The following is a 25,612-nucleotide window of genomic DNA, read 5'->3' on the forward strand; positions in this document are numbered from 1 at the left end:
CCAAGCTCCAAATGTCCTAAAGTAGAGGATAAGTGCCCACCCCCAAGTCCCAACACATCTCTAGATCCAACCAATCATCGTAGTAGAGCTGGTTCATCCTCAACCAGGATAGCTCCTTCAAATGCAAGCGTAGGACTTTGTAGGCCATGCTGCTTCAAAAAGAGCGGACAGTGTTCATTCTCAAATATCAATTTTCCAGGTTCAGGTTCCATTTTCCAATGTCTAGATAGTTCCATATGCCTAATGCAGATGAATAGGGCATCTACCAAAACATTTTAAGCCAGTAAATTGCAGCTGCCCCAACATCTCTTTAATTTCTCTTCCATGTAGAACCACCATCTATTGGAGGCACTTTTTTTTTTTTTGAGAACATATTGGAAGCACTTGATTGCCTATGATTCCAATTGCATCTAATTAGAACTTCAGAGAAACAGAAAATGCTCTTTCACATTGCAGCCTTTTGCTTGCCATCATGCAGCTGCCGGGTTTTCCAGCAACCTGTGATTAATCTGCAAGTGTGTAAAATCCCCCCAGCAGACCATCACAACTAGAAAATATCAACCCTCTAAGTCTAAAACACCTCTCTAATACTGCTTTAAAATGTTCTAAACAAGAGAAGACCAACCAAAGGCTCAAGTAGACTGACTGCAGTGCTCACCTGCGCCAACTTCCAACAAATAGAATGACAATTTTGTTTTATGCAGGCAGGGCAGGTGGGGCAAAGTGCAGCTGATGTGGGGTTAACAGCCTTGAATTACTCACCCCAGCATCCCCTACCATGGATCTTAGCTTCATGAGAACTGACCGAACTGGAATTTGCCTCTAACTTATTCATAAGCATAAAAGAAAGGTTCAATAATGTGTGACTCTTGAACATGGCAGTTGGTGCCAGTCTTGAATCTGAACCTGAAGAGACAATTGCAGTTTCATTCAAGAATGCTGCACTAATTTGAAGACAAAAGGTCACCAATACATGAAGTCTCTGGACTTGGGGTATCCACAGACACCCAGACGAGTGTGCATGCATGCCTGTGCTTTGCATACGCATGAACACACATACACATACAGAGAGTCAGAGAGAGAGAGTAAAAGTTTTGAACTTTCAACACATTTTGTCACCAAAGATTGCAGGCACTAGATCTTTTGCGGCTCCATAGAAAAGTAAACTTAAATTCTGTAGCATTTGGAGGAATGCGGGTTAAGTGAATAAGAACTGAAGGTCTCTCATAATTAGATCAAGACCCCTTCCCCCCATTTCCCTTTTCTGAAAGGAACAAAGGAAGCTAATGTAACTCATAATTAGATCAAGACCTCTTTCCCCCATTCCCCTTTTTTCTTTTCAGAAGGGAATCAGGGAAGCCAATGTTACTGATAAATACCCTTTGCACCAGAAAAAAAGGGTTCAAATAAAATTGCATGGAGGTTTATGTTTCTGGAAGGTCACAATGCATTGAGGGCATCAAGCTGGCGCTGTAGATCCTCAAGATCATCCACCACAGGGCTCGCCTCTCCAACAACCAGTGACTCCGGATATTTGTCAGCGCTTGGGAGCTCATGGGTAAGCCCTTCCGGAAGAGCACCTGCATGTGTTTGAAAAGAGGTGCAGGAATGAGAAAGATTTAAACCAAGAAAAGAGAAAATAGAGGTTCCACCATGGCAGATAGATCACCTGATGCACTGGAAGCATTTGATGTTTCCATCTCGGTATCATCAACAACACTGTATAAACAAGTAAAATCTGAATATCAAGAAAAGCTGAAGTCTTGTAAGTGAAAACCTATCACAAGAACTCTTTAAAATGGACAGGTAATATTGAAGATTTTAGGAAGATCACAGTTTAGAACATAAATATAAACCCTTTGACAAATATTAGCACTCTTATTTTATCAGCAATCTGAAGCATCCATTGTCTCAAGATCAAACCTAAGAACATACAAGGTTTGACATTCTGCATTGACAATATCTGGCAGATGGATGCCAACATGTCTACCTCAAAACTTGATATCCATTAAATTGTTTTAACTATATATACATCCAATACTCTAGGGTAATGTAATGGTGCAGTTAAGTTTATTTGGTTGTCTGCGATAATGGAATTAATATAAAAATCACCTTCATCCTCTGTTTATAGAGAATAATTCAAACTTCTGAAGCAATGTGTTTAAAGATGTTAATCTATAATCTAGAGTCCAGTTAGCAATAATCACTGCAATACTTGAATGCAGGAAAATACTATGAAATCCACTCATCTACCAACATCAGCAAGAGCAGCTCCTTCAGATTGAGACTTGCTCAATTTCCATGTCCACTAAATTCTAATTTTCTTTTGGCAATAATGTGACAGTGATTTTGAAGGTCTCTTCAATATCCTTATCTCAATCATGCTTGCTATTGAATCACTTACTGACCTCACCTAAACGCAACATTTATTAAGTTTCTACTTTCAAGGCAGCGATTACTTGATCACTCAAAGAGAACATTTTAATTTGTATGAGAAGTAGATTATTGAGGCTCAAGAGCATGTAATAGTTCCCTACAAACTCAACATTTGCCTTATAATCTTATGATAGCTTATGTGGGTTTGTATCACATGCAACATATTGATATAGACAACAATTTCAAACTACTAATTGACATGCAAACTTGTCTATTTCTGTCGTACACTAGGATATGACATGAATATGCCTTTTGACAACCTGTTCATGCACCCGACGACCCACCTAGCCTGCACATGCCCGAAGCATTTGGGACAGGATTGGGCCTGCATTTTAAGCCTGGCGGCCCAAGCCGGGCTTGAAATATGAGCCCACCTATTAAAACAGGCCAGGCTAAGGTTTAGTTCAGCTCGGCCAGAGCCAAAGTCTTATATAATATATAATGTATACTTATGCCTTAGAAATCTGGTTGGTGACCAAATAAAATATTAATAGTCCACCTTCATGCACGAGCACTCCTTATGAACAACCATAAAAAGTGCATAGACCTTGCCAATCCTTTTCAAGCATTTAATCTAGGCAAGTATTTTTTTTATAACTTTTAAACTGAAAAAAGAGGATCCAGGAAGTCCGAGGCTTGACCCAAAGCCCAAGTACCATGCTCAGGTTAATTTTAGTTATATCTTTGGTTGAGCCAGACCGAACCTACCATGGCCCGCCTATTGAATAGGTCTACCTTGACATGTCTGATATTGCCAGATCACAGACCAGAAGATGGGCAGATTTTATGCAAGAAGATGAATGATTTGTTGTGATTTTGATTATTCTTATGGATCATGCACTAGTCATATTATGTTATACTGACTGATATCATAGCGTATCAAAACATGACATAGCATAAGACCTACGTCAACATAGTCAACTTGGCTGTAAGTTCTCGGTCAACAACAACAGAGAAAGCAGGACCCCCTCATCATGTTTAGATCCTGGGAATCTTCCCAAGAATAACACCATATTCTCCACTAAAGTCAGCCTGATTGACTTGATCCAAACAGGGAGCAAGGTTTCATGCATCAGTCCATGCTGAGATCTATGTCAGCCTGCACATACCTTGTCGGGGCAATATGGGCACCTGACAAAAGGTTGGTACTGACTATCGAGCATGCCAGCTCATATCAACCCATGCCACTTCAGCACAGGTTGATATGGTTCAGTACAGCTCCATACCAAACCGTAAGGGACCCTAATATCCTCTCCTTATTTAGGTGCTGCATGGGATCTGCCATAACAGCCACCAGACAGCACGCCCCAAGGCTGCAGTACTTAAATACTTGATTTGAAGTGAAGAATTTCTGGATTGATAACTTGCAGCTTCAATTTCACGGTTTGCTTAAATATTTATTGATATTTTTTTGTTTCATATGGCAATTAATCTCGAGCGGTCATGTATCTAGAATTTCTTCAACAAATCTTTCGAGCTACGATTAAATCAAGCAAGGATTTAATGGATCTAGAATTGAAAAAATGGTTAGAATTTAAAAAATTGGTTAGAATTTAGAAATGAACTTGACTAAAACCTTCCAAATGGGCTTAAAGTTTTATAAATTGATATGCTATCAAGTTTTCTCTCAAATAAGATATAATGTCAAGCTAAAACCAAAAAAACAAACTTGTTTTCTCTAACCAATATTACATCTAATACTTTTTTTTCCAACATTAAAATTATTAAGCAAGAAAAAGAGCTTTCTAAAACATAATTACATTAGCTATATGTCCCAATTATCTAGGTTATGTTTTTCAAAACTTATTTGGAAACTATCAACCATAACCATTAAGACATGGGAAGTGGATGAAAGGACCCCAAAATATACTTAGGCACAAAAAATTGCAAAGAATTGCAAAAAGGCATTTAAATCAGCTATAAAATATCTCTAAAGGAAAGAGATTAGTGTTTAGACTGGTTGAATATGTAGAGCAAGAAAGTTCCAAAAATGCTAGATTAAATAAATTATGCAAGTTTAAAGTATTTTCAGAGGCAGGATAGAAAACCCTACCTTAATCAGCTTAAATTGGGTCATCATCAAGTTGAGTTCTGACAACAGACACTTAAACATGTTGTTGCAATGATGACAAAGTCTAGAACTATAGAGAGGCAAAACTACCTACGAACAACAGCAGGTGATCTGAACCTAGCATAATCAGGATGACAGTGGAAATCACAGTGGAGCTGCTGGGCACGATTCACTTACTAGGACTTTCTGATGAATGAGGTGACTCAGGATTAAACGATACAAGTATTGATACAAAACCCAAATTAAAAAAATCTTTTTATAGTCCATCCCATTAAATTCAATAGCGCCTTCAACCAATGAACAATTTAAAGGGCAAAATGATAAGGATCAACCCAACTATCCGATCAGAAGAGGGATGAGCAATTCTCACAAATAGTTTCTGAAGAATAAGCATGCACAAACATACACACATGAAGACTTGTGCACCCAAATGAGCATATGGTAGCACAAGGAGTGCATGTACGTTCAGCTACAGGCATAGACTACTATAAAAAATGAAATAACACATCAGCACACAACATGATGAACATGCATATACAACAATGCATGTACACCATAAAGGTCGCATTGTGACTATAACATTTAGATGGATGTGAGTATTATACAGTGAAAAAAAAGCAGATAACTTTCCTCTTCATGTAGCTAATTAAGCTTCTAGGAGCTTATTAAGATTACCAACAAGCATAAAGTACCTTATATTCCAGTCATTCTCCAAGTGAAGTGGGCCTTCTGTTGCTGCTGATGCTTCAGCTTCCACCTTCACCTTAGCTGCAGCATCTCTAGCTGGTTTTGTTTGGATGTATTCGTTCTGCACAATATATGTTGTTGTAACCATGACTCCGGATGCACAATATGATGGGCAGAACACGGGTTTTAATTCTATAAAATGCCACTTCATGAATACGTAGCATGCAAACTATATACCTGCCGCTCAACACATGCCAAGTTCGAACATTGTGGATTTGGTCTCATTTCCATGGTTGGAAAATAATCTTTTAGTGAATTATATCCCTGCAGTGTAAATGATGTGATGAAAGTCATCCAGAGAATGCTCTAAACATCGGTACCCCATAGAAAGTTGTAAAATTTTCCAATTAATTCAGCTTTTGTTGATCGCCAGTGAGTTAAACAATATCTATTAGGCATTCATACATTTAGTGCATATGCTAAAATTGTGGAGTTTTTTTTCTCAAGAAAAACAAGATGTGTAACATATGAATGTTGATTAAAAGACTTGAAACACATGAAGATCCAGTGGTGGTGCTAAAAGTTCTACATAAGTACAAGAACTTAGGTACAAGTTGATGATGGATTAAATTTTCAAGAGTTGAACTTACCAAATAAGGAGAAACTTGGCCAAACTTCAGCAAGTATTTAAGCGCATTCTGAACTAGGAGACCAGCAACAACCCCCTGAATAGATAATCTATCTCCAGCTAGTAAAATTGGGTAAAGATAACAATGCTAGCAAACAATGAACAGCTTGTCCAAGAACAACTGATGACAAATCATATCGGGAAATAGAAAACCAGCATTATCACATTAGGAAAAAGCAAAAGAGGATGGGAAAATGGCATACATACAGCATTGTATGCTTAATCTTTCCAAATAAAAAACAGATAAAAAAATGTCAGAATATTATGCTTATTTGTAAGAATACAGAAGCTGCTAAAGAAAATTATTATCATGAAAATAAATATGTTATCAGGGCCACTAAAGCAACTCTTACAAATGAAGGGAATTTTATTGTCTTAGAGAAAATACAGGTAATAAATTCATTGGTTACAAATGTTAAGTCCAATGAAGAAAAGTTGAGTTCTTGAACCCTGAGTAAGAATTTGTAATCAACACAGAAATTCCAGTTTTCCATGATAGGCAGTACGGTTATACATATACTAAAAATACAGGGAAAACAATGGTTAAAAATCAAATCATAATAGTCCAATAACATCATTATATTCTATTGCTCAATTTATCCTGGCAATCAAATTAATAGCTGCATGGAAGAAATTAAAACTGAGACTATGATTCAAATTCTGGAGACAACAAATGGAAAGATGATGGAAGAAAGGAGAACATTTCCGAATTGAAAAAAAAAATAAACACCTATAAGAATACCATACGAACAATGTTTTGGATAAACATAAGCATGTGCCAATGAAAAATCCCATATTGAGATGCACCTTAAAATTCCTGCCAAATTACTAAGAATTAAACAGCTCAGAATTAAGTGCAACTAAAAGCAACACATGTTACCCTTGATGAAAATCTTTTGTAACTTAAAGAGAAAGTATTTTCATGGTGGTGAATGTGTTAAGATCCAAAAATGCCCATAGCTACTCAGGTAACACCAATTCATTCAATGCATTTCACATGTAACACAACAATGCACAACCTAGTAAAGGTAAGTCTCCTAGCTTTCAAGTTTTGCATGAACAGCGTTGCTTAGGAATTGACACTGATCCATATAGGATCATGCTCTTAAACATTAGTGGGTTAAATGTTGATCCATAAAGCTGATCCTATGTGGATGGCACAAGGCTTGCTAGTTGAGGTAACTCAAATATCCAACAAAATCCATAGAGAATTACAACTAGAAAACTATTCTGAAGTGCTGTAGGTAAATTGGCTGCATGAATAACCCAACATATGGAATTACAGTTGATGCCACCCCCTCACGTAAAGCATGTGCAAAGTAATTGGATACAAAACATATACCATATAACTATATAAATATACAACAGTTTCTCTAATTAATACACCTTACAGTTTATTACTCTAAGCATGAAAATACAATGTTTCCAATCATAAGCTGGATGACTGACATATATGACCGTCGCAATAACGTTTAAGAATATCATAATTTTGATGGAAAGATATTTCGAAAAAGATTAATAATTGTTTCTTGAAATGAAAATGAGCCTACAACACCTTGATTTTTTTCTTTGGCTAATAGAAGTGAAACAGAGGAGACACATAAAAAGGAGAGAGAATCTCCTCACCATGGTTGTTGGCAAAGATGCAGCACACACACCTTCTCGCTTGAGTGTACGTTCATCCACTCCAGATGCTACAACCTATAACACATTAGAACTTTATCAACAGTTTCATACAGTCAAACGATACAAAATGATGGCAAAACTAACAGTTTAACATTCACTTGGATCATCATCAGAGCACAGGGAGAGATGCCTCTTATATCGATAACACATCACATCAAGTTTTAGTTCATTAATGTTTCCACAACATCAAATAGCATAGTGCACATAAAAGGACCAACATATTAATTATGTAACCAAGATCATGGCGATCTTACTAAAACGGAAAGGATAAAAGATTTTTTTTTGGTAAAACAACTGAAACAGTAAGAGATTACTAGTGTAAGGACAACCTTTAAACAATAACCTGGGTAAACCATTTCAATAGAAACTTAACATCCCCAACCACATTCTAGAATCTAAACTTTTGCTATTTATTATCATCTCCATGAAGAAAGAAAATGTTGTGCATTTGCTCACTACCACTCACTATGTACTGACATTTTTTTTTGGGTACAATGGCAGTTCATACCCGCCGAAGGTGGGTGCATCCAACAAAATCAGAAAAAAAAGATAACATAGAGAGTGAGGCACCGACACGTGGTCCCCCCAGGTGAAGGCTCCAGAGTGGTGGGCCGCAAATAAGGCTACCCAATCAGCCGCGCTGTTCACCTCCCTGTAGACATATTTGGCCCACGATAGGCCTCCCTCGTCCAAGAGTCTGCAAACATCGTGGATCAACGGGCTGGACCCTTCATCAAACTCCAAATCTTGAATGCACTCAATCATCGAAGCTGAGTCTCTCTCGAGCAGGATGCGGCCCGCACCCAACATCCACCCCGCATAGATGACTCCCTCCCATGCAGCTAGCTCTGAGCTCAGCACTGACCACAGACCTGTCGAAGATCTACTGGCCCCCAGCCGCTATCAGACGAGCATCATAGTTTCTGATAACAAAGCCCACACCTCTAGTGCATCCTCCCTCACTAACACTGTCATCAAAGTTTACCTTGAGAAAACCAGGAGGTTGAGGCTCCCATGAGACTTGCACGGTCCTGGGCGCTGCATTAGCAAGAGGGGAGCCCCAGATTTCTCCAGCCGGCTCCAGGGACGACAGCGTAGCGCTGCGGATAATCTCCTTCGCATGAAGAAGAGTCATCTCCGCTACTGACCTCGAAGACTCGGGCATTCCTATCTAGCCAACAGTGGTAAGTAAGTAGGCAACCCTGATCTCGGGACTCTCCAAGCCTGGCCTCCTCGCTGAAGTCTCCAGAAACAATAGAAAGTCCTCAATCGTCGACCACCCCAGCCCTGGATCAAGGGGACCCCAGGCACACCTCCAGATCTGGGCAGCCCTCGGGCATCCTCTAACGACATGGAAGATAGACTCCACCTCCGGGCAATCCAAGCATACCGGAGAAACTTGCATCCCTCGCCGAGCCAACATGCCTCTGGTAGGTAAACACCCTGAAGCTACCTTCCAGACAAACAAGGCGACTCGTGGATGAATGCAGAGCCTCCAGATCCAGCCCCCCTCTATCTGACGAGCTGGAGCCCTCCTGATCACCTGGGCTAAATCCCGGGCCTTCACCTCTGGCCTCCCAATTGTGCTCCACACCCTCCTATCCACAGCTTCCACAGCCGAAATCGACAGAGATAGGACTTGCTCGGCCAGCCGCTCCCCAAAAGCTCGTCGAATCAGATCCTCGTCCCATGCCTGCCCACTAGGGGTAAACAGGTTGCAGACTCTACGCCCCTCTAGGCATCCAGCATCGATCAAGGTAGGCCATCTACTAAGAGGCCTCTCAAAGAGCCAGCTATCCTCCATAACATCGATAGCCCGACCGTCTCCTAAAAAAATCAGAGATTTTGCCCATACAATTTTCAAGCATCTGCTGAGAGAATAAGCTTCTCTATACTAATAAGTGTCACTACCAATACATCTAGTTAATACAACTAGAAAGAACTCCTTAGCCATTGTAGTTCCAACGGGAAAATGGGACTGACTCCCTGCAGGATATTGATCCTATATTGGACCGGGATGTCCCACCTATCCTGGAAAAACAAGTCAGGGCAGGGCAGGTACAAGGCTTGGTTTGAACAATAGCAAGAGTGACTTGAACAGATTGCCTAATTCCAAGAAGGAAAGGAGAGAGTACCTGGTGGCCATACTCTCTTTCCTTTTGCTTTAGTGACGGGGTTAATATAGGCGGAGACCGAGAAACAGGGAGAGGGAGAGAACAAGAAAAAAATTGATGTTTCACTTATACTTGTTGGTTCTTTTTTAAAAATGTTATTGATATCACAACTCTTGAAACCATTATTGGCACCATACATCCCATCTGTCTCAAAAACCACTTAAATATAGAAAAAATTTTTAAAAAAAATAAAAAATCATTTAAGATAAAAATTCAAAACAAATTGAAAACAAAACACACACACAAAAGAAGTCCCTAGTACTAGATTAGGGTGACAGCAAGTCGGATTTGAGTTGGGTTTGGCCACATCTATACACAAACCTTCGCGTATCGGGTTGTGATTCGAGGAAAAATCAGATCTTCAATAAGTATTTTGCTAGTTTTTTAAATTATTTTTCTAGGCAATTTAATGCACCCACAATCCTTCCCTAAGAACTCTGAATTATGAAAAATGTTGATAATAAAAAATAATTGAAAATGAATTGAAAGGTAGATATCATTTCAGCTATTACTTTTGGTTCATCTATGCAACCAAAAGATAAACAGAAAAATTCTAATAAACAAAAACCAAGACAAATGTTAAGTCATAATAAGTATATGGTAGAAAACCAATTTTTTTGGGATCCAAGCTCTACCCAATGGCTAACTGGGCCCAATTTTTAGATCCAAACCGTACATTTTGGGTCAGGTTAGCAGGTTATCAGCCTCCATTGACACCCCTTACCAGACAGTCATTGGCACCATATCATCCCAATAAAATACCGATACATGTATGGCACTAGTATCTTAAACATTGCTGACTAGTCTTGTCTCAATCAACCAAAACATTCCACATCTCACCTCAGTTCATCATCCAAAATAAGGCTATCAAATGCCATGAGCCTTCTTTTTCCTCGCTAATGTAATTACCTCTCCTTTTCTCTGCATGTGCATCTTCTAACAGTAAACTGAATCTTTGCACCTCTTTTTCGTGTGTATCTCAGCTGCCACAAACATAACATGCAGTTGCACTAACAAAATCAACACCTACCCATGGTATTGTGAAGTTTGTATGAATGTAAATTTGATACTGTTACTTTCTGATGTCTAGAGCAGAATTAACTGTTTCCCCATAGCATCAGCTATTAAAGAATAAGTGCACTTTAGCCATATGCAGCCACATCCAGCACCTCTTTGAAACAAGGTTGTGGCTCAATCAATGCTACAAGATATGTTAGATAAAAGACAGAGTTTCATCACGTGAATAAGTCTATTTCATAACACTCCAATATAAGACACAATAATAGAAGTCAACAAGCACAATCAGTGCAACTTTTGTTTCCCTCTTTTCTTATTAGCAAGGCCTCTTTAAGCATCTGCAGAGCAGCTAATCAAATGTTTATGGCTCAAATTACAGAGCTTCAACATTTCACTTGGACAGAACAACTAGCATCAATGAAGACAATTGCGCCCACAAAAGTAGAGGCCTAAGTACAAAAACCAAAATCTGAAGATCAAGATAGCAAGTATCAATGTATCATCATTCTTGCACATATAATGGACAAGTAATTTCTCTTAATATGTGTTCCTCAATGTTGCCTCATAAGCAACTTCACACTAATCCTCATTGATACACCATTGTACAATTACCCTGCAAGCATTGTCAACTTCCATCCCACGAATGACTTAACACCAAACCCAATCAACAAGAACCACATGTTATAAGAAACCATAATCTTAAATCCCAAAAAATGATTGCTAACTTGCCACATTTGTTCTTATCTCATGCACAGGCATGTCTTCAGTTTGTAAATTGTTTCCAATTCTGTATGTTTATGTGCATGCATCCACCATAATAAATAAGGATAAAAAGCAAATCAAATGCTTAACAAAGTTAGTAATTCCCATAAGTGATACAATCAGTGTAACATTCATGAAATTCAAACTACCAGGTCACTAACTGTAGTCACAGTGTATCAAAGCAAATATCTTATTCATTATTTAATGACAAGACCCTTAAGATAATATGATTCGAAGCAAAAATATCATTTTCAAAATTTAATGACAAAAATACCCTATAATTTGCTAGTTGCAATAGAAAGCAAGGCCCTCATACAAAGTGGTAAACTATGTACAACTAGTTTACTCTAAAAAAGGTTAGTAAGGCGTAGAGTTGCAGACAAGCCAAGACGAACCGAGTGCTGGGCTGCTTGGGCTCGACTCAGAAATTAATTGAGCTGCTTGAGCTTGGCTTGAACTAAAGCCAAGCTCAACATAACCTGTTCAGGCTCAGCTCAGCTAACCCTTGAGCCAAGCTTCAGTCGAACCAAGTGGAGCTTTCTTTCAATATCTGAACAAAACACATGTTCAGACTTGGCTTGTTTATGAGCAGAGCTGAGGTCAAACAACCTCTTAATGAGCCAAGCCCAAGCTGGAAATCTGGGAAGAAAGTATTCATCTACACATTGTAATTCCACTGCATGGTTCTTGAACCCAGCTAAAGACATATTAACTTACCAAAGGAGGGGCACATGCAAAACAAGCAGTTTCCCCAGGAACCAGCAGTTGTATATGACCTGAAACAGCATCTTCAGATACACCTGCCATAAAAAATCTTAAAAGTTTTAGTTCATTCCTTCCCCACAATGCACAGCTGATATATCATAGGCAAATCCGCCTGGTGTTTTATATTCAGCATCATAGAATTTGAGCTTTTGAACTTAAACGGAGGCAGATAAATAGAACAAAAAATAATTTAATGTTCACATTCGAAAACAACCATGAGTTGGCCTTTCTTTCTACTAATCTAAGCAGCTTACTTTTTTTTTTGAAAAAAAAAAAGGTATAGAGAAGTGCTTTCTAAAGTATAGATTTTCCATTCTTCCAATAGAAGATGGTTGCAAAGAAAAAGATATTACTATGACATACATATAACCCAAGAAAATAGAAGGCTGGAGCTATCAACTCCTCAATATATAAATCCAGGGATTCTTCTCCTGTCTTTAGACAAGTTATAGAAGCTTTTACATTTGTTTTAAGTCAATGATGCAGTGAGAACAAGGACTATGCCAAGGTTTGCTCTCAATTGAAGGCAGTGGGAACTCTTATAAATGCCAAGGCAAAAACTAGAAGCCCCATCTTGAACTAGAAGCCATGGACTGGGAACCCTCAAATGTCAATCTCTCTAGAAACCTTGTTGGATGATCCTTATTGATGGTGAAGATGGGATGGAGTGGACTGAGGAGCAATGGTAGGTAGAAAAGGCAATACAATGTAGAATTGAATAAAGAAGCAAGGCAAAATATAAGTTGAATGGAACAAGCGGAAGATTCCATTGCAGCCATAAGAAGCCATTATCGATAAATGTTACATAATATACTCAAGTGCATGTTACCTTATTCTACATGCATGCATGGCTACTGTAGCAAGCATACCATTTGTATGTAGCAGATATATTGTATAATTTCCCTCATGAAAAGAATAGAAGGATGTAACAATAAATTAGATGATACATCTCTGTAATATACTGATAATAAAACCCCAAGCCAATCCCCCAATTTGACTTGACATAAATCATAGATCCTTCTTATAAACATGGAATAAAAAAGTATCTAGCAAAATATAAGTATATGAAGGGTAGAATTGCCAGCAGAGATGGACATGAGACCTCGGAAGCAGGCAGAATGGCCTCCACCCCTCCACCACCATGGCTGGCCTCTACTGAGCCATTAAACAGAGAAGAAAACAGAGGAAAATAGAGAGAGAGAGAGAGAGGATTGAATTCACCATGGGGTGTTGCCAAGCACCTTGAGCTTGCTGGATTCAAAATACAATCAGATTCCGCCACCGACGGCGAGATCCAGGCAACTAAGGTGGTGGCCGGCTGCTATCAATGCCAGCTGGATAGGGGTTGGCAATGAAGAAGCTGAGCAAGGCCGAGCCTTGAAGGGATTTGACAATGGAGAAGCCGAAGACAAGGCATGAGCATGATAGATGCAATAGAGGACGAGCCAAAGACAGAGATGGAAGCAAGGGTTTTCACAACGCCAAGCAAACTGAGTGGTTTGACCTCGGCTCATATGTGGTACAGGGTGAACCGAGTGATTTTAGAACGGTTCGCTCCATTGGCCCATGGTTTGACTAGAGTTGCCCCTGAATCAAGCATGTCTAAACCGAGTTGTCCTAGGTTCGGTACAAATTGGATGGTTCGGTCTGGTTCGTTCGATTTTTAAAGCCTTAACATAGTTTCAAAATGGCATATATATGATATAACCTTATCTCTCTTACACTGTCAATGTATCTGAAAATTTGTTTTCTAATCACTATGACTTATCATAGCCTATACTTCTAAAAGCTTATCCCGATAGTTTTGCCATCGAACGATTTTATCTTCATCCTTACGAGGCACAAGGTCACTTTTATGAGGAGGCAGAACAAGAGCGTGTCCTATCTTACCCAAGTTAGGCACATAATGAGATCTTCTCTAGCTTATTTTCCTATCATGCTTCATGCATGTGTACAATGCTTTTTATGTTCATGGCGCATAACTATACTGTGCCTAGTAGTCAAATTACAAGGTGGGATATCTAAATTGATAAGCCACACTGTTCATCATGATCTACAATGTCCAGAAAGACTAAAATAAAATTTATGTGCACATCAAATGATTATCAAATGAATGATTTTTTGACAATAGAATAATAGCTTTACTTTGATTATTGGCTAATAATCATCCAAACCACTTAAATTCTGCCATGCATATATGTTTTAAGATATCTAGGGTATAATGGTTGGAGTGCATAACTAAATTGAAAGACCCAGCATGACAATAGCCATTGGGCATCTAAGTTAGCCTAGAAGCATTGTCTGTCATCCTCATATTTGCACATTTATAAACATAGAAATATAAACGCTCCTTATAAAAAGCCAACCCAAGATAGATGGAAGACTTGATGGTCATGGTAACATTCCTTGTAAGATTTTACAAACCATTGTTTGAAAAAATATTTCCAGCACATAACAAACCAAACTTTATTTGAGTGACTAAACCACAAAAATTCTAATGAAGTTGAGAGAATTTTTACCACATAAAATTTGATCATAATAACCAATATTTCTATATCTGAACCCAGTTCTGATTTTTGATGTTATACGGTGATAAATAGAAGAGATGAATTAAATATTTCTTGTCCAAAGTTACTGCTAGATTCTAAAACAAATATTTAGCTAAAAGTAAGGGAGCTAATATTATCAGTACACCCTACGATCACAGCTAATGGACACAAATTGCAGTGATATAGCAGCCATCATCCAAGGTCTCAACAAATATATAGAAAATCACAGAAATATCATGATTGAATCTTCAAAAATAAATGAGAGCATGTATGTTACCAGACTCCATCCATGTCTGACCCAGCTCATTGCATGCCTGAACAACAAAAGTAACAACTGTTTTAGAAACAGAACAAAAAGAAAATGAGAATGCCCATGCTAAAGCATAAGAGAAGGGTATCATTAAAATCCAAAAAAACTGCAAAAGATGATAGTTGCAAAACAATAAAATTGTTTTGTTGTCTTTTGGAAAATAATCATCATTTTGTATTTCCTATTGAGCCTGTAGATAACAAGGTCCCATAGAAAAGGTCATTACCTGGTTCACAACCATACGAGCCTCATAATTATCAACACAGCTCAAAACAAGATCAACTCCAGTACTTCGTCCAGATTTCTGGGAGCCTTGAAATTTAAGACTCTCCGTGAAGATTTCAAACCCTTTTACAGTTGTGATGTTTAATGAATAGCTCTAAGGACAAGAAAAGCATGAGTCGTCACCATAAACATTTGTATATGAAGAAGACAAAAAGATACAAGAAATGAAGTCAACTTTGATTGACTTGAAGATCAAAATAGATATTATAATATCCTTTTCTCTTTTTTTTTTCTAATTACCAGCAGTTAAAAAAGTGAGTACATTAATCAACCATTCATAAACACAACTTGTTGTGATAGATAAATTGGATATTAAGAATTAAAATTTTTGAACTTTTTGTTTTGATCATTTACCCTATCATACATTTATTATATAGTTAAATGCAGAAATACTTAAAAACACACATCATATATAGCATGTGGTGGGAGAAGCACTAGTTTCTTTTCATTGTTGCTTACATGCCATGTAGCTTTTTGAGACAAGTAACATTTCGTAAGACAACTTGGAATCCAGGCAATGTTTTTGATACATTTATATTGAGGAATAATCATGCATCCAGATAAATGTGAGGCTTACAATGATGAGAATGCAAATAGTCGTTGCAGTTCTTCAGTTCTTGGTCTACCAGAATAATTGAGCAGCCTATTAACCATACCACAAATGAGACTGCAAAACTTGAGAGGCCTCGAAAGGTCTCCTACTCCTACCAAATATATTTCAGCCTATGTGAAACATATGCAAGGTTCAGGCGCTAAGCAAAGTCCTAAGAATTCATCTTCACGCAGTTCTTCACCCAGACATTACAATTAGAACAAACAGTGGATGAACCAACATAAAGGTCATCAAAAGGGTTACTCCACAGTCCAAACCATATAGGTCAAAATTTCCACAATTCTCCATCAGCCATGCAATGTAGGCATTACCAACAGCCTTTCCACCTATACTGTGAGGAATATATCCATATTCATCGCATCATGATCCACATGAATGTTTGGCATCCACATTTGAGTTACTACTCTCATGTTCGAGTTTGCATCAGTGTACCAATCTAAGTTTTTTTTCGCTATAATAGATGGCAGTTACAAGTACAACTAATGAAATGCTAGGATATAGCTGCTGAAGGTCGTGTTAATGATTCTCGTGTAGACTAGCCTACGTTTCTCTAAATGATCTAATGATTAACTTAATGATAGTGATGTACCAATTACCATTGTCTTTGCTATAAGAATGTTGAATCTTGATACACTATGACTGGAGGGTGCTTGGAATTATAATAGTAGAACACTTCACAAAGTTGTGCACATGACTTTAGTTTTATATAGAACTCCTGCGCTATACTATGACAGTAGAATTAGATTTGTTATGCCTATAATTCTATAATAAGACAACCCAATTTGAACTTGATAAAATTCACTAATTTGCTGACTGATTGGTTGTATGCACCTATATACACAAGTATACATACATATGCACCTATATACACAGAGGTGTACATATAAGCATGTACAAAGTCTTATGGGAACCCTCACAAGTCATTTTATATAGCATGGTGAAGTCTTAAAGTGGCAGTAAATGGTAAATAAAATTTGGACCACGATACACTCACCCTTGAGAATTTTGAGTTTATTGAGCAGTGCTTTTACATATCCTAAATGAACTTTCAGTAAAAATTTTGCTTATAATAAATTCAACAAATTAATGATAGGGTTAGGTTTATAGGGTATACCTTGTAATTTATTATTGGTAGGTTTAAAGTTATGCTAGACCTCATTGTTTCCTTACTTCATTAAATAAACAGAAACATGAATATATATATTTGTGGTGACCAGACACTGCCTCATTTACATGTGCATTCTTTTCCCCTATGGAACGTCTATATCAGCATCACTATGTGACACAAGTAATCATCTCAACTATTTCGTAGCACCCAAACTAGTCTACACTTCCAAGATGCCTACAGGTTCTTGACAATCAGGTTACTCCTTAGTTCGCTATATAGCAAGGTTTTGAATACCATTACTGAACCCTATAACATTTTCCTATCAAAAAGGTTCTGTACCGGTATGGTATCAGTACCAACATTATGTGAGAAAAAAAAAAACTGTTGGTATACATTGGTACTGTCGATATGGTACCATCAGCATGCACCAGTACAGACCAATAGGTCTGGTACATTAAGTATGTACAAGTAACAGGGTTTCACTGTCTCGACACCTGTACTGGTGCTGGTTCCATGTTGGAAAGGTATAGTACTAGTTGTACCATCCTGTACTAATAGTTTTTGAATCCATGCTATATAGCTTCTTACCATAGTCATGTATCAGCCACCACAAGTTCAATTGAACAGTAACATTTGTACCTATCAATCATCTTATAATCAATCATATGATGGTGTGTTATGGTGATAAGGATGATGATTTATTGATTACAATGATGAGTTCCTACTTAAATATATTGAATTTAGTGAGCAATTATCTGCAATTTTCACAAAGAATTTCCAAATGATACATTTTAAAAAAATGAGATGAGTGTGGGTTCATTCTATCTATACAAACAAAAGTTACTGATAGAGGCAAAAAGCACAATGTTCAATTCCTCTGTTGTATGGAGATAAACCATAATCACGGCCAAAACCATGAAGCTTGTTGTAACTACTTGGAATATTATGAGTCATCCTTTGACATACTACATTCTTATATACGGCTAACTGTGATGTTATTTCCATGTTACACAAAATAGAAACGGACCATATTTTCTTAGTCACAAAGATATCACAACATGTTAAATCAACTACATTATGACCCTTTACCAAGGATCGACATCCACATCAGCATTGCCACGAGAAGCTTATATCCATGCCAGCAATCTTTTAGCTTTCTCACCCCTTCATAAAACCTTATTATACAGATATATGGAGATGTCATCTACATTGTTGTCAAACTTTCGCTGTAGTTTAACATTATAGAAGCATTCATGTTTATCAATCGTCCAATTACCAATTGCCGGATAATATTTTGATTCATCATTTCATTTCATCATCCAACAACACCCCCACCACATCCTAGCGGCCCCCGCAAAGGACAAAAGAGGCATGCACTTGGCTTTATACTTGACTACTCCCAAAAAAAAATCATTCAGATTATCACTAGAAACTTCTATTCAGGGATTTAGGTAAGTGAAAACTTTTAAGAAGATCTGTAACTCACATAATTAGTGGAAGTATCATATGGGATAAAAGCCAAGACTACTACATAAAAATCAATTTGCCATCTATGCTCGAAGGTGATTCCGCTACAATATTCCAACTTCAAGCCTAAAAATTCAAACCTACATATGAATTATGAAGTTGGACGAGTTTTCTTAGACCAACAATTTATCCTTTGATAGGCATAACTGGCAAGGTTCGATTAGTTTATAGCTGATGCTGATGGTACAGACCTTGATAAAAATGACTAACAGATACTGTTTCCTAAATTCATCTACTGGGTCCATAGAGGAAATGCTGATCATTATTTTAATTTTCTTATACAATTACCAGTACACAAATTTTCCATATACTTATTCAGCAGTCTCATAGATTTGTCTAGTTTTTAACTTAATCATAGCAAAAACCCTATGGGGAAATGCCTAAGCAAACATATTACCTAGACTCATCCCTCCGACTTGAAGGAATCATGTCAATAAGTATCGGCGAGTTGGATGTATTAGAAACTTCCGATACTTCTGTTTGCATGTTCTAAAGATGTCAAAGAGTCAGACTTCCAAGAGCAAGTCAAACACAAATCTCAAATAAATCCCACCAAAATGACATTGGAAGTGGACTTTTGATGTTTTTGGAGTGTGGTTAACAGTGGAGTTACAGAAACATGTATTTTAACAGAAGAACAATCAGTAACCTTTCAGTTTTCTTGGAGCATCTAAAACATGGCATGCCATCTATCATGCTAGTATCCTTATTCATTATCCTTGATGCTAATGTTCTTTAGTTATAATAACCTACAGCATCTAAACAACCTTAAGTTTCAGAATTTACACTTGCTGACCATCTTTCAAGGTATATGAAAGCATTATTGTTTTCTAGCATTATTGTTTTCTACATATTCACCAAATAAGTTAAAATTCTGAAATTTTTAAGATCAAGAGAGGCATATGCTGATATGAATTACTAATTACTAATAAGTTTCCAACAATGGAAGAAAAAAGTTGTCAGGTAAACAGAAGATGAAACTATGCAGCTTGATAAAAACCAGTACCAATCTAATAAGATTTAGAATCTTTATAATCTGTGCCATGTAGCTCTCTGCTTCATTGTTTCATTGTTGCCAGTCAGAAACTCAAAATATATCTGAATCCTACTTTCTCATTGAAGCCCATGCAACATTGCTGGCAAGTTGATAAGTGTCTGACAGTTTGGCTTGACTGAAAGTATTCCCTATGTATAACTGAGTTATAACTTCTAGAACAGTAAGAAAACATGCTTCATGACAACATAATGAAGAGATACTTCTTCATCTTCTTCACCACCTCTAAAAGACTTAAAAAGCAAAAAAGGGAAAAAAAGCATGGAAATAGTGCACTAGAAGGTAAAGTAATAATAGCCAATATGTAAAGACTTACTTCCAAAACAACATCTGGATTGATATCTGAAAGGGTCTGGACAGCAGCATCTGTCTTGGTCATGCCAACCTGCATGGGAGAAGTTGTGTGTGTGAAGAGGCTCATCCCTCAAGGAATGAACAATTTTAAGCAACAGGGTATTCTTTAAACTGCAACAATGTGCAAAATAGACAATCACAAATCCATTTACGAGATATCCAGACAGACCAAAACAAAAGGGCAGGAAGAAACACAACGAAAGTGCATCCCCACCCACCCCCCCACCAGTCCACCCACCCCAAAAGAAAAGGAGATGGGGAGAGAGAGAGAGAGTTCTTAAGAAGAACCAGCATGCCTGGTCAGGACGAAAGAATAATCTGTTCATGTTAGCCAACTCCACCGTGTCATAGTCATACAACAACAAGCGACCAATTCCACACCTTGTGAGCATCTCTGCAGCAACACTGCCTACACCACCTATACCCTGTGGCAACAACAGAAATTTCATCAATTGAGATGTAAACTAAAAAATAGATAATACTACCACACACTAGAGTTTCACGACAAACGATAAGAAACTATTGTTTTTTAATAAGAAGAACAGGTCAACAAACTAGAATCTAGATATCTAACCTAATATTACAATATGTAAAGGTCTTGAGGAATGGTAATCATTTGCCTCCAAAATATCTTCCAAAGGCCATCAGATCCCAACCTCGTACAGTGTTGATAGTTGATACAGTATAGTTTATGGCAGGGACACTCAGTACAAGAGGCGTACCGAGTATCAATACCCTACCGGATATAGTATGATACACCCAATACAGACAGGTACTTAAAATAGTGCTTCCTCCACTCTCAAACCCTCTTACTACCTCAATACCGTCTTGGCTGATCATATACTTGCTTCCATTAATAGCTATAGTAATGAAGTTTCATCTCTTCATACTCCATGGATGTTGATAAGGCTAGAAATCCTACTAGCCAGTATTTAATTACTAATTCGCGTAGCTTCATAAAAAAAAATCCTATTTGCACTATTTGGCCTCTTGTCTCATCTCTTACAATAGCACCCATACATCACCGTGTAATAGCTCACAATGTGCACTAGATATAACACTCTATCCTCTTAGACCTAGATGTCACACTCTCCTACCCACCTGAAGTGATATTCAGCCTGCTAGTAATTTGATTTTCCATGAACAGACAAATCATAGTAATGTATTTTAGTTTTTCATCATTCATCATCATTCACTGTATAACTATGCATACTTTTCTCTGGTTTATACACCATGAGATTTATCTGCAAAATCCCCCACTACCCTGCATTTCCAGTCTATATCACCTCAAGTGTGCAACAAGCTCAAGCCTAGAGTTCTCGTGGCTCGACATGATTCCCTAGGATATGAGAGGTGGGTCTCCTTCAGATGTATACTTTGGCCATTGCCCTCAAGCATACATTACATCCACCACATGATTTCAGGGCAAGAGGTATGTTTTGGGTTTCAAAACTTGTTAGCTGATGCATAGCTGATGCAATCTCAGTTTGCTCAAGTGCATAGAATGTGCTGTTATAGCACTTTATTCATATATCTGAATAAATATTATCATTATTGATTAATAAGTTGTGTAACATGAGATTTGATCCCTTAACAACCCCAAAATAATTTCATCAGTTATGGTTCCCACTTCCCACAAAACACGAACAATTCTTAGAGCAGGTTGTGACGTCAAATTTTCCAATCATTGACATAATTTTGCATTAGATAAAGATTGTTCTAGGGACATCTATATTTGATTATATTATATCTTATTCATGACTCATACTTAAAAATCATTGTCGATCTTGGTCTAAATCAGCATCAAATTTAATCAAAAGCTCATGCAACTTTAAAGTTTATGAGAATAAAAGAAGAGATAAGACAGATACGCACGACTATTGCAACCGAGAATTCTCGTATCCTTTCATAGTTCTCCACAATGCCCATGCGCTGAAGGGCCATCAGCCTACTATAGGGATTGCTGTCCACCACCTCGGCACTCATATCCTGCATACCACACCACACGCATCATAAAACTACCATATACCAAAATTAGCAGCTATTAACATATGACGGTTGACAAAAAACAGTTTCTGTAAGAAAAAAGACCTTGACTTTGGAGCGCCGCGAGGCCCCAGTCTTTGCAAGATTCATGATTCTAACTACTTTCTGTTGCATCTTCAGCAAACAACACCAGAAACAAAGTTAGATGGATAATTCAACAATAAGCACAAAATTGAGGAGTCTTCGATCAGAATTTTATCCATAAAATTGTGGAATCGAAAGAGGAAAAGCAGAGGAGACAGCAGACACCAGAGAAGAACGGCATCGTTAAACAATTCAAGGAACAACGTGGTATAACAGAAATTAACAGGAATAAAAAAAAAAACAACAGAGAGAACTCTGGAACGGCCGGCAAGTTAGAAGATCCGGCGCATAAGAGAAACAGATCAATGGATACTTCACCAACTATATATATATACATACATATAAACCCTAACATATCATGAGAGATCAAATCAGATCACCAAATTATTGGGACAATTGTTTCATCGCAACGGAGGATATCGATCTAAGAATCGAAGAGGAAATTTAAACAAGAAAACCAAAGACCAAGTGGGAGGAGACCTCGTCGATTGAATCGGGGGATTTGGTTTGAGATCGCTGGAGCGATTCGACGTCTTGGAGAAGTGATTTGAGCTCTTCCTCCATTGGCGCCGCCTCTCGTCTCTCTTGGCTCTCCCGGAGATCTCGATTACCAAATTCTCCGCTTCCGCTTCGCCTCCGGCGTAGTCTCTCGCTCTGCGCGCCGCCCCCGAGACGTTGCCGTGTATTTCCTCTGGCGTTGCTGGGAATACGGTGTAACGGTGGGCGATTCGCTCAGATTGATGACTGAATCGAATCGTCAGCGCGGAAAGTAACTCGGACGGGTTAGGCGTGCGATGACTCGTAGAATAAAACAAAACTTCTTCAACAAAAAAATAATAAATAAAATATTTATTTTTTTAGGTACAACAGCTGTTCATATTCTATGGGTGTGGATGCGGCCAACAAAATCAAAAAACAACAAAATAGACAAAGAACCCGGCACTCTGTTACGCTCCATTCATACAAATCTACCATAATGATTGGCCACATAGGATGCAACCCAATCAGCTGCTCCATTCGCTTTCCTATAGATGTGTGGCCTGGTGGGCATCACACTCTTACAATAGTCTACGTATGTCGAGGAGTAGCGGCCTATCCTCATCTGCACGATTCCAACTCCGGATCCAATGCCGAGTCACCCTCGAGAATGAGCCGGTCCGTACCTAGTATCCGTCGGGCAAAAGAAATGCCCTTCCAGGCATCTCTGCGTTCGGCACACACCACTGAAGTATCGAAAATCCCTTTAAAAGATCCAAGGAGGGCAAGTGGATCTAGATAGTTTCATTTATGCATGCATATATACATACATATGTATACATACACACACGTGTGTGTATTTATGCGTGCGTGTGAGCAGTGTGACCCAAGCTTAATTGTGCTCAACTTGAGTAGTCTGCCGAGTGATCAGTTGAAATTAAAATTAAAAGAATAAAACTGCATCACATTCGAGTACACTAGTCCACCTGTTTGTTGCGAACTCTAAGCTGACAAACTACTCACTAGTTAGAGTCTTGGTATATCCATTATATCTAGTCTTAGTTATAATGCCTTAATATATGCATTTCTTATACCATGAGTTAGTTTTGCATGATCATGCACTATATTAATCATACATCGGGCACATGTTAGATGCATCCACCAATCAGATACACAAATATTTCTAGAGCCCAAGCAAGTCGCAATTCAACAAACCCTTCACACCCTTTTGCCATAGGGAAGGAATTTTTTGTGCAATTATTGTGTCGGGATTGGATTTGGTGCTGGGATTATTATCAGGCTTGGGTGCAAGTTTACTATTAGGGTTGCCACTAAGTTCGACCTACCCTAGTCCAAATCGTGTCTAAATTTATCGACCTTAAGGCGCAAGTTGGAGGGCATAATGGAAGATTGGAAGGAGAAATTATACCCTACACCATGTCCACCATGCAGTCATGCACCATACCGATCATGCGTCCCCTCCATACGGGCACTATTCATCATACACTCCTGTCTAGGATTGACCTATAGGAAGGAGACGTGGTGATTGGTATGGTGCACAGCCACATTAATGCACACGGTATAGGATACAATTTTACGTGTAAAGGAATTGAGCTTATATCGAGCCATTTCTTTATCAAATCGGCCCACACTAATTGGGCTTCAAGATGCGTCGAAATTCAAATGTTTGCCAAATACTTGCTTGAGCTCATTCTAAGCTAGACCCAAGACCCACACAGGCTTGAGTAGATCTATGCGCCGCGTGCAGCTTGCGGTGCAGGGTGCTGGCAGAGTCGAGGGCTAGGCCAAGGTTGAAGGCCAAGGCACTGCAAGTAGAGGCAAGGTTGGACCATGGAGGTGGAATAAAAAAGGATGTTAGAGGGCTGCAGCTTATATCAAATTTGCAATGCCAAGTCAATTTGCTTCACTTAGTAACTTTTAACACCATTTCGTATATGGTTTGTTTTCATAGGAAATTTTGTACATGGTCTAACTTTGAATATATTCGATGATTGGCGTCATATCCTACCTACAAGTTTATGCATAACTTGAATTTGCTAATCATTTCATAAAGCATGAATCCTTTGTGTCAATGATATCTTTTTGGTTATGTGCTGCACGTTGGATTGACCTGTGATGTTGTATCAGTTTATTCTAGACTTCGATTGACATAGAGACATTGTAGTATACTTACCAAGCGAGCACAGGGCACCGGATTGAAGATAACTATGGGCTCGTTTGGTTCGCGGAAAAAGAAAGGAAAAAAGTGTGGTCAACGGGAAAGTAATGAGATGCCTCTTGTTTGGTTGGAGTTTTCAAAGAAGAGAAACGGGAAAGTTGTATTCTCATGGGAATATGTTCCCACATTTCATGGGAAAGTCTTTCCCATGAGAAACATGGGAAAATTACTTTCCCATGAGGCGGGAATTACTCAATTTTTATTTTTTTCCAAAAAGACCCTTCAGTATTAAAGAAGCATTAAATAGGCATTAAAGATCTAATTTTTATTAAGGGCATAATAGAAATTATACATAACTTTTCCAAGAAAGTGGATGGCCAACCAAACATAAACACTTTGGACATTTGTCACTTTTTCCTGATCAACCAAATATGCCAAAAGTATTTTCCTAGGCATCCTCTTCCTAGGAATTTGTTTCCTATGAATTATATTTCTATGAGAGAAAATGCTTCCCGTGAACCAAACGAGCCCTATACTCCATTTCGTATCATTATGGCCAACAAATGTCCAATTTATTAGGATCCTCACTTTTATTTTGTGCCAATCATGATTTATGCTGGTGCGACTAATCTAGTGATGGTGGGCCATGTCTAAATGTAGTAGATGAGGTAGTAATATCCATAGAATTTGGATCCTCTCAAGTTTGGTGTCTGGTTCACAATCACGGCCGTCCATGTTGC

General features: G+C 38.2%; 1 protein-coding gene across 3 annotated transcripts; it reads right to left on the reverse strand.

Moving 5' to 3' along the window:
• Positions 1-1,116: 1,116 nt before the first annotated feature.
• On the reverse strand, positions 1,117-22,954 carry LOC103718330 (ubiquitin-like modifier-activating enzyme 5). Of its 3 annotated transcripts, none has more exons than XM_026808953.2 (14): positions 22,697-22,954; positions 22,178-22,246; positions 21,962-22,075; positions 20,383-20,511; positions 20,049-20,117; positions 15,372-15,524; positions 15,113-15,149; positions 12,239-12,321; positions 7,509-7,583; positions 5,845-5,919; positions 5,432-5,518; positions 5,200-5,315; positions 1,670-1,738; positions 1,117-1,580 (listed from the first exon to the last, which is right to left on the reverse strand). In XM_026808953.2, the coding sequence occupies exons 1-13, from the start codon at positions 22,778-22,780 to the stop codon at positions 1,711-1,713; spliced, it is 1,119 nt and encodes a 372-aa protein (XP_026664754.2). In that variant the 5' UTR covers positions 22,781-22,954; the 3' UTR covers positions 1,117-1,580; positions 1,670-1,710. The 3 variants fall into 3 exon arrangements, with proteins under 3 accessions (XP_026664754.2, XP_026664753.2, XP_008805329.2); XM_026808952.2 differs by having other exon boundaries at positions 1,670-1,719; positions 22,178-22,237; positions 22,697-22,951; XM_008807107.4 differs by having other exon boundaries at positions 1,670-1,719; positions 22,697-22,951.
• Between the last annotated feature and the right edge of the window lie 2,658 nt (positions 22,955-25,612).

Source organism: Phoenix dactylifera, chromosome 14 (assembly GCF_009389715.1).
Source record: "Phoenix dactylifera cultivar Barhee BC4 chromosome 14, palm_55x_up_171113_PBpolish2nd_filt_p, whole genome shotgun sequence".
Lineage (NCBI taxonomy): Eukaryota > Viridiplantae > Streptophyta > Magnoliopsida > Arecales > Arecaceae > Phoenix > Phoenix dactylifera.

Excerpts from the sequence above, each read along its gene's own strand:
- LOC103718330 (XM_008807107.4), bottom strand. The coding sequence starts at position 22,780 with ATGGAGGAAGAGCTCAAATCACTTCTCCAAGACGTCGAATCGCTCCAG. Across the intron at positions 15,150-15,371 it reads CTCGTATGGTTGTGAACCAG|GCATGCAATGAGCTGGGTCA; the intron begins GTAATGACCTTT and ends TTTGTTGTTCAG. Across the intron at positions 1,581-1,669 it reads AAATGCTTCCAGTGCATCAG|GTGCTCTTCCGGAAGGGCTT; the intron begins GTGATCTATCTG and ends AAACACATGCAG.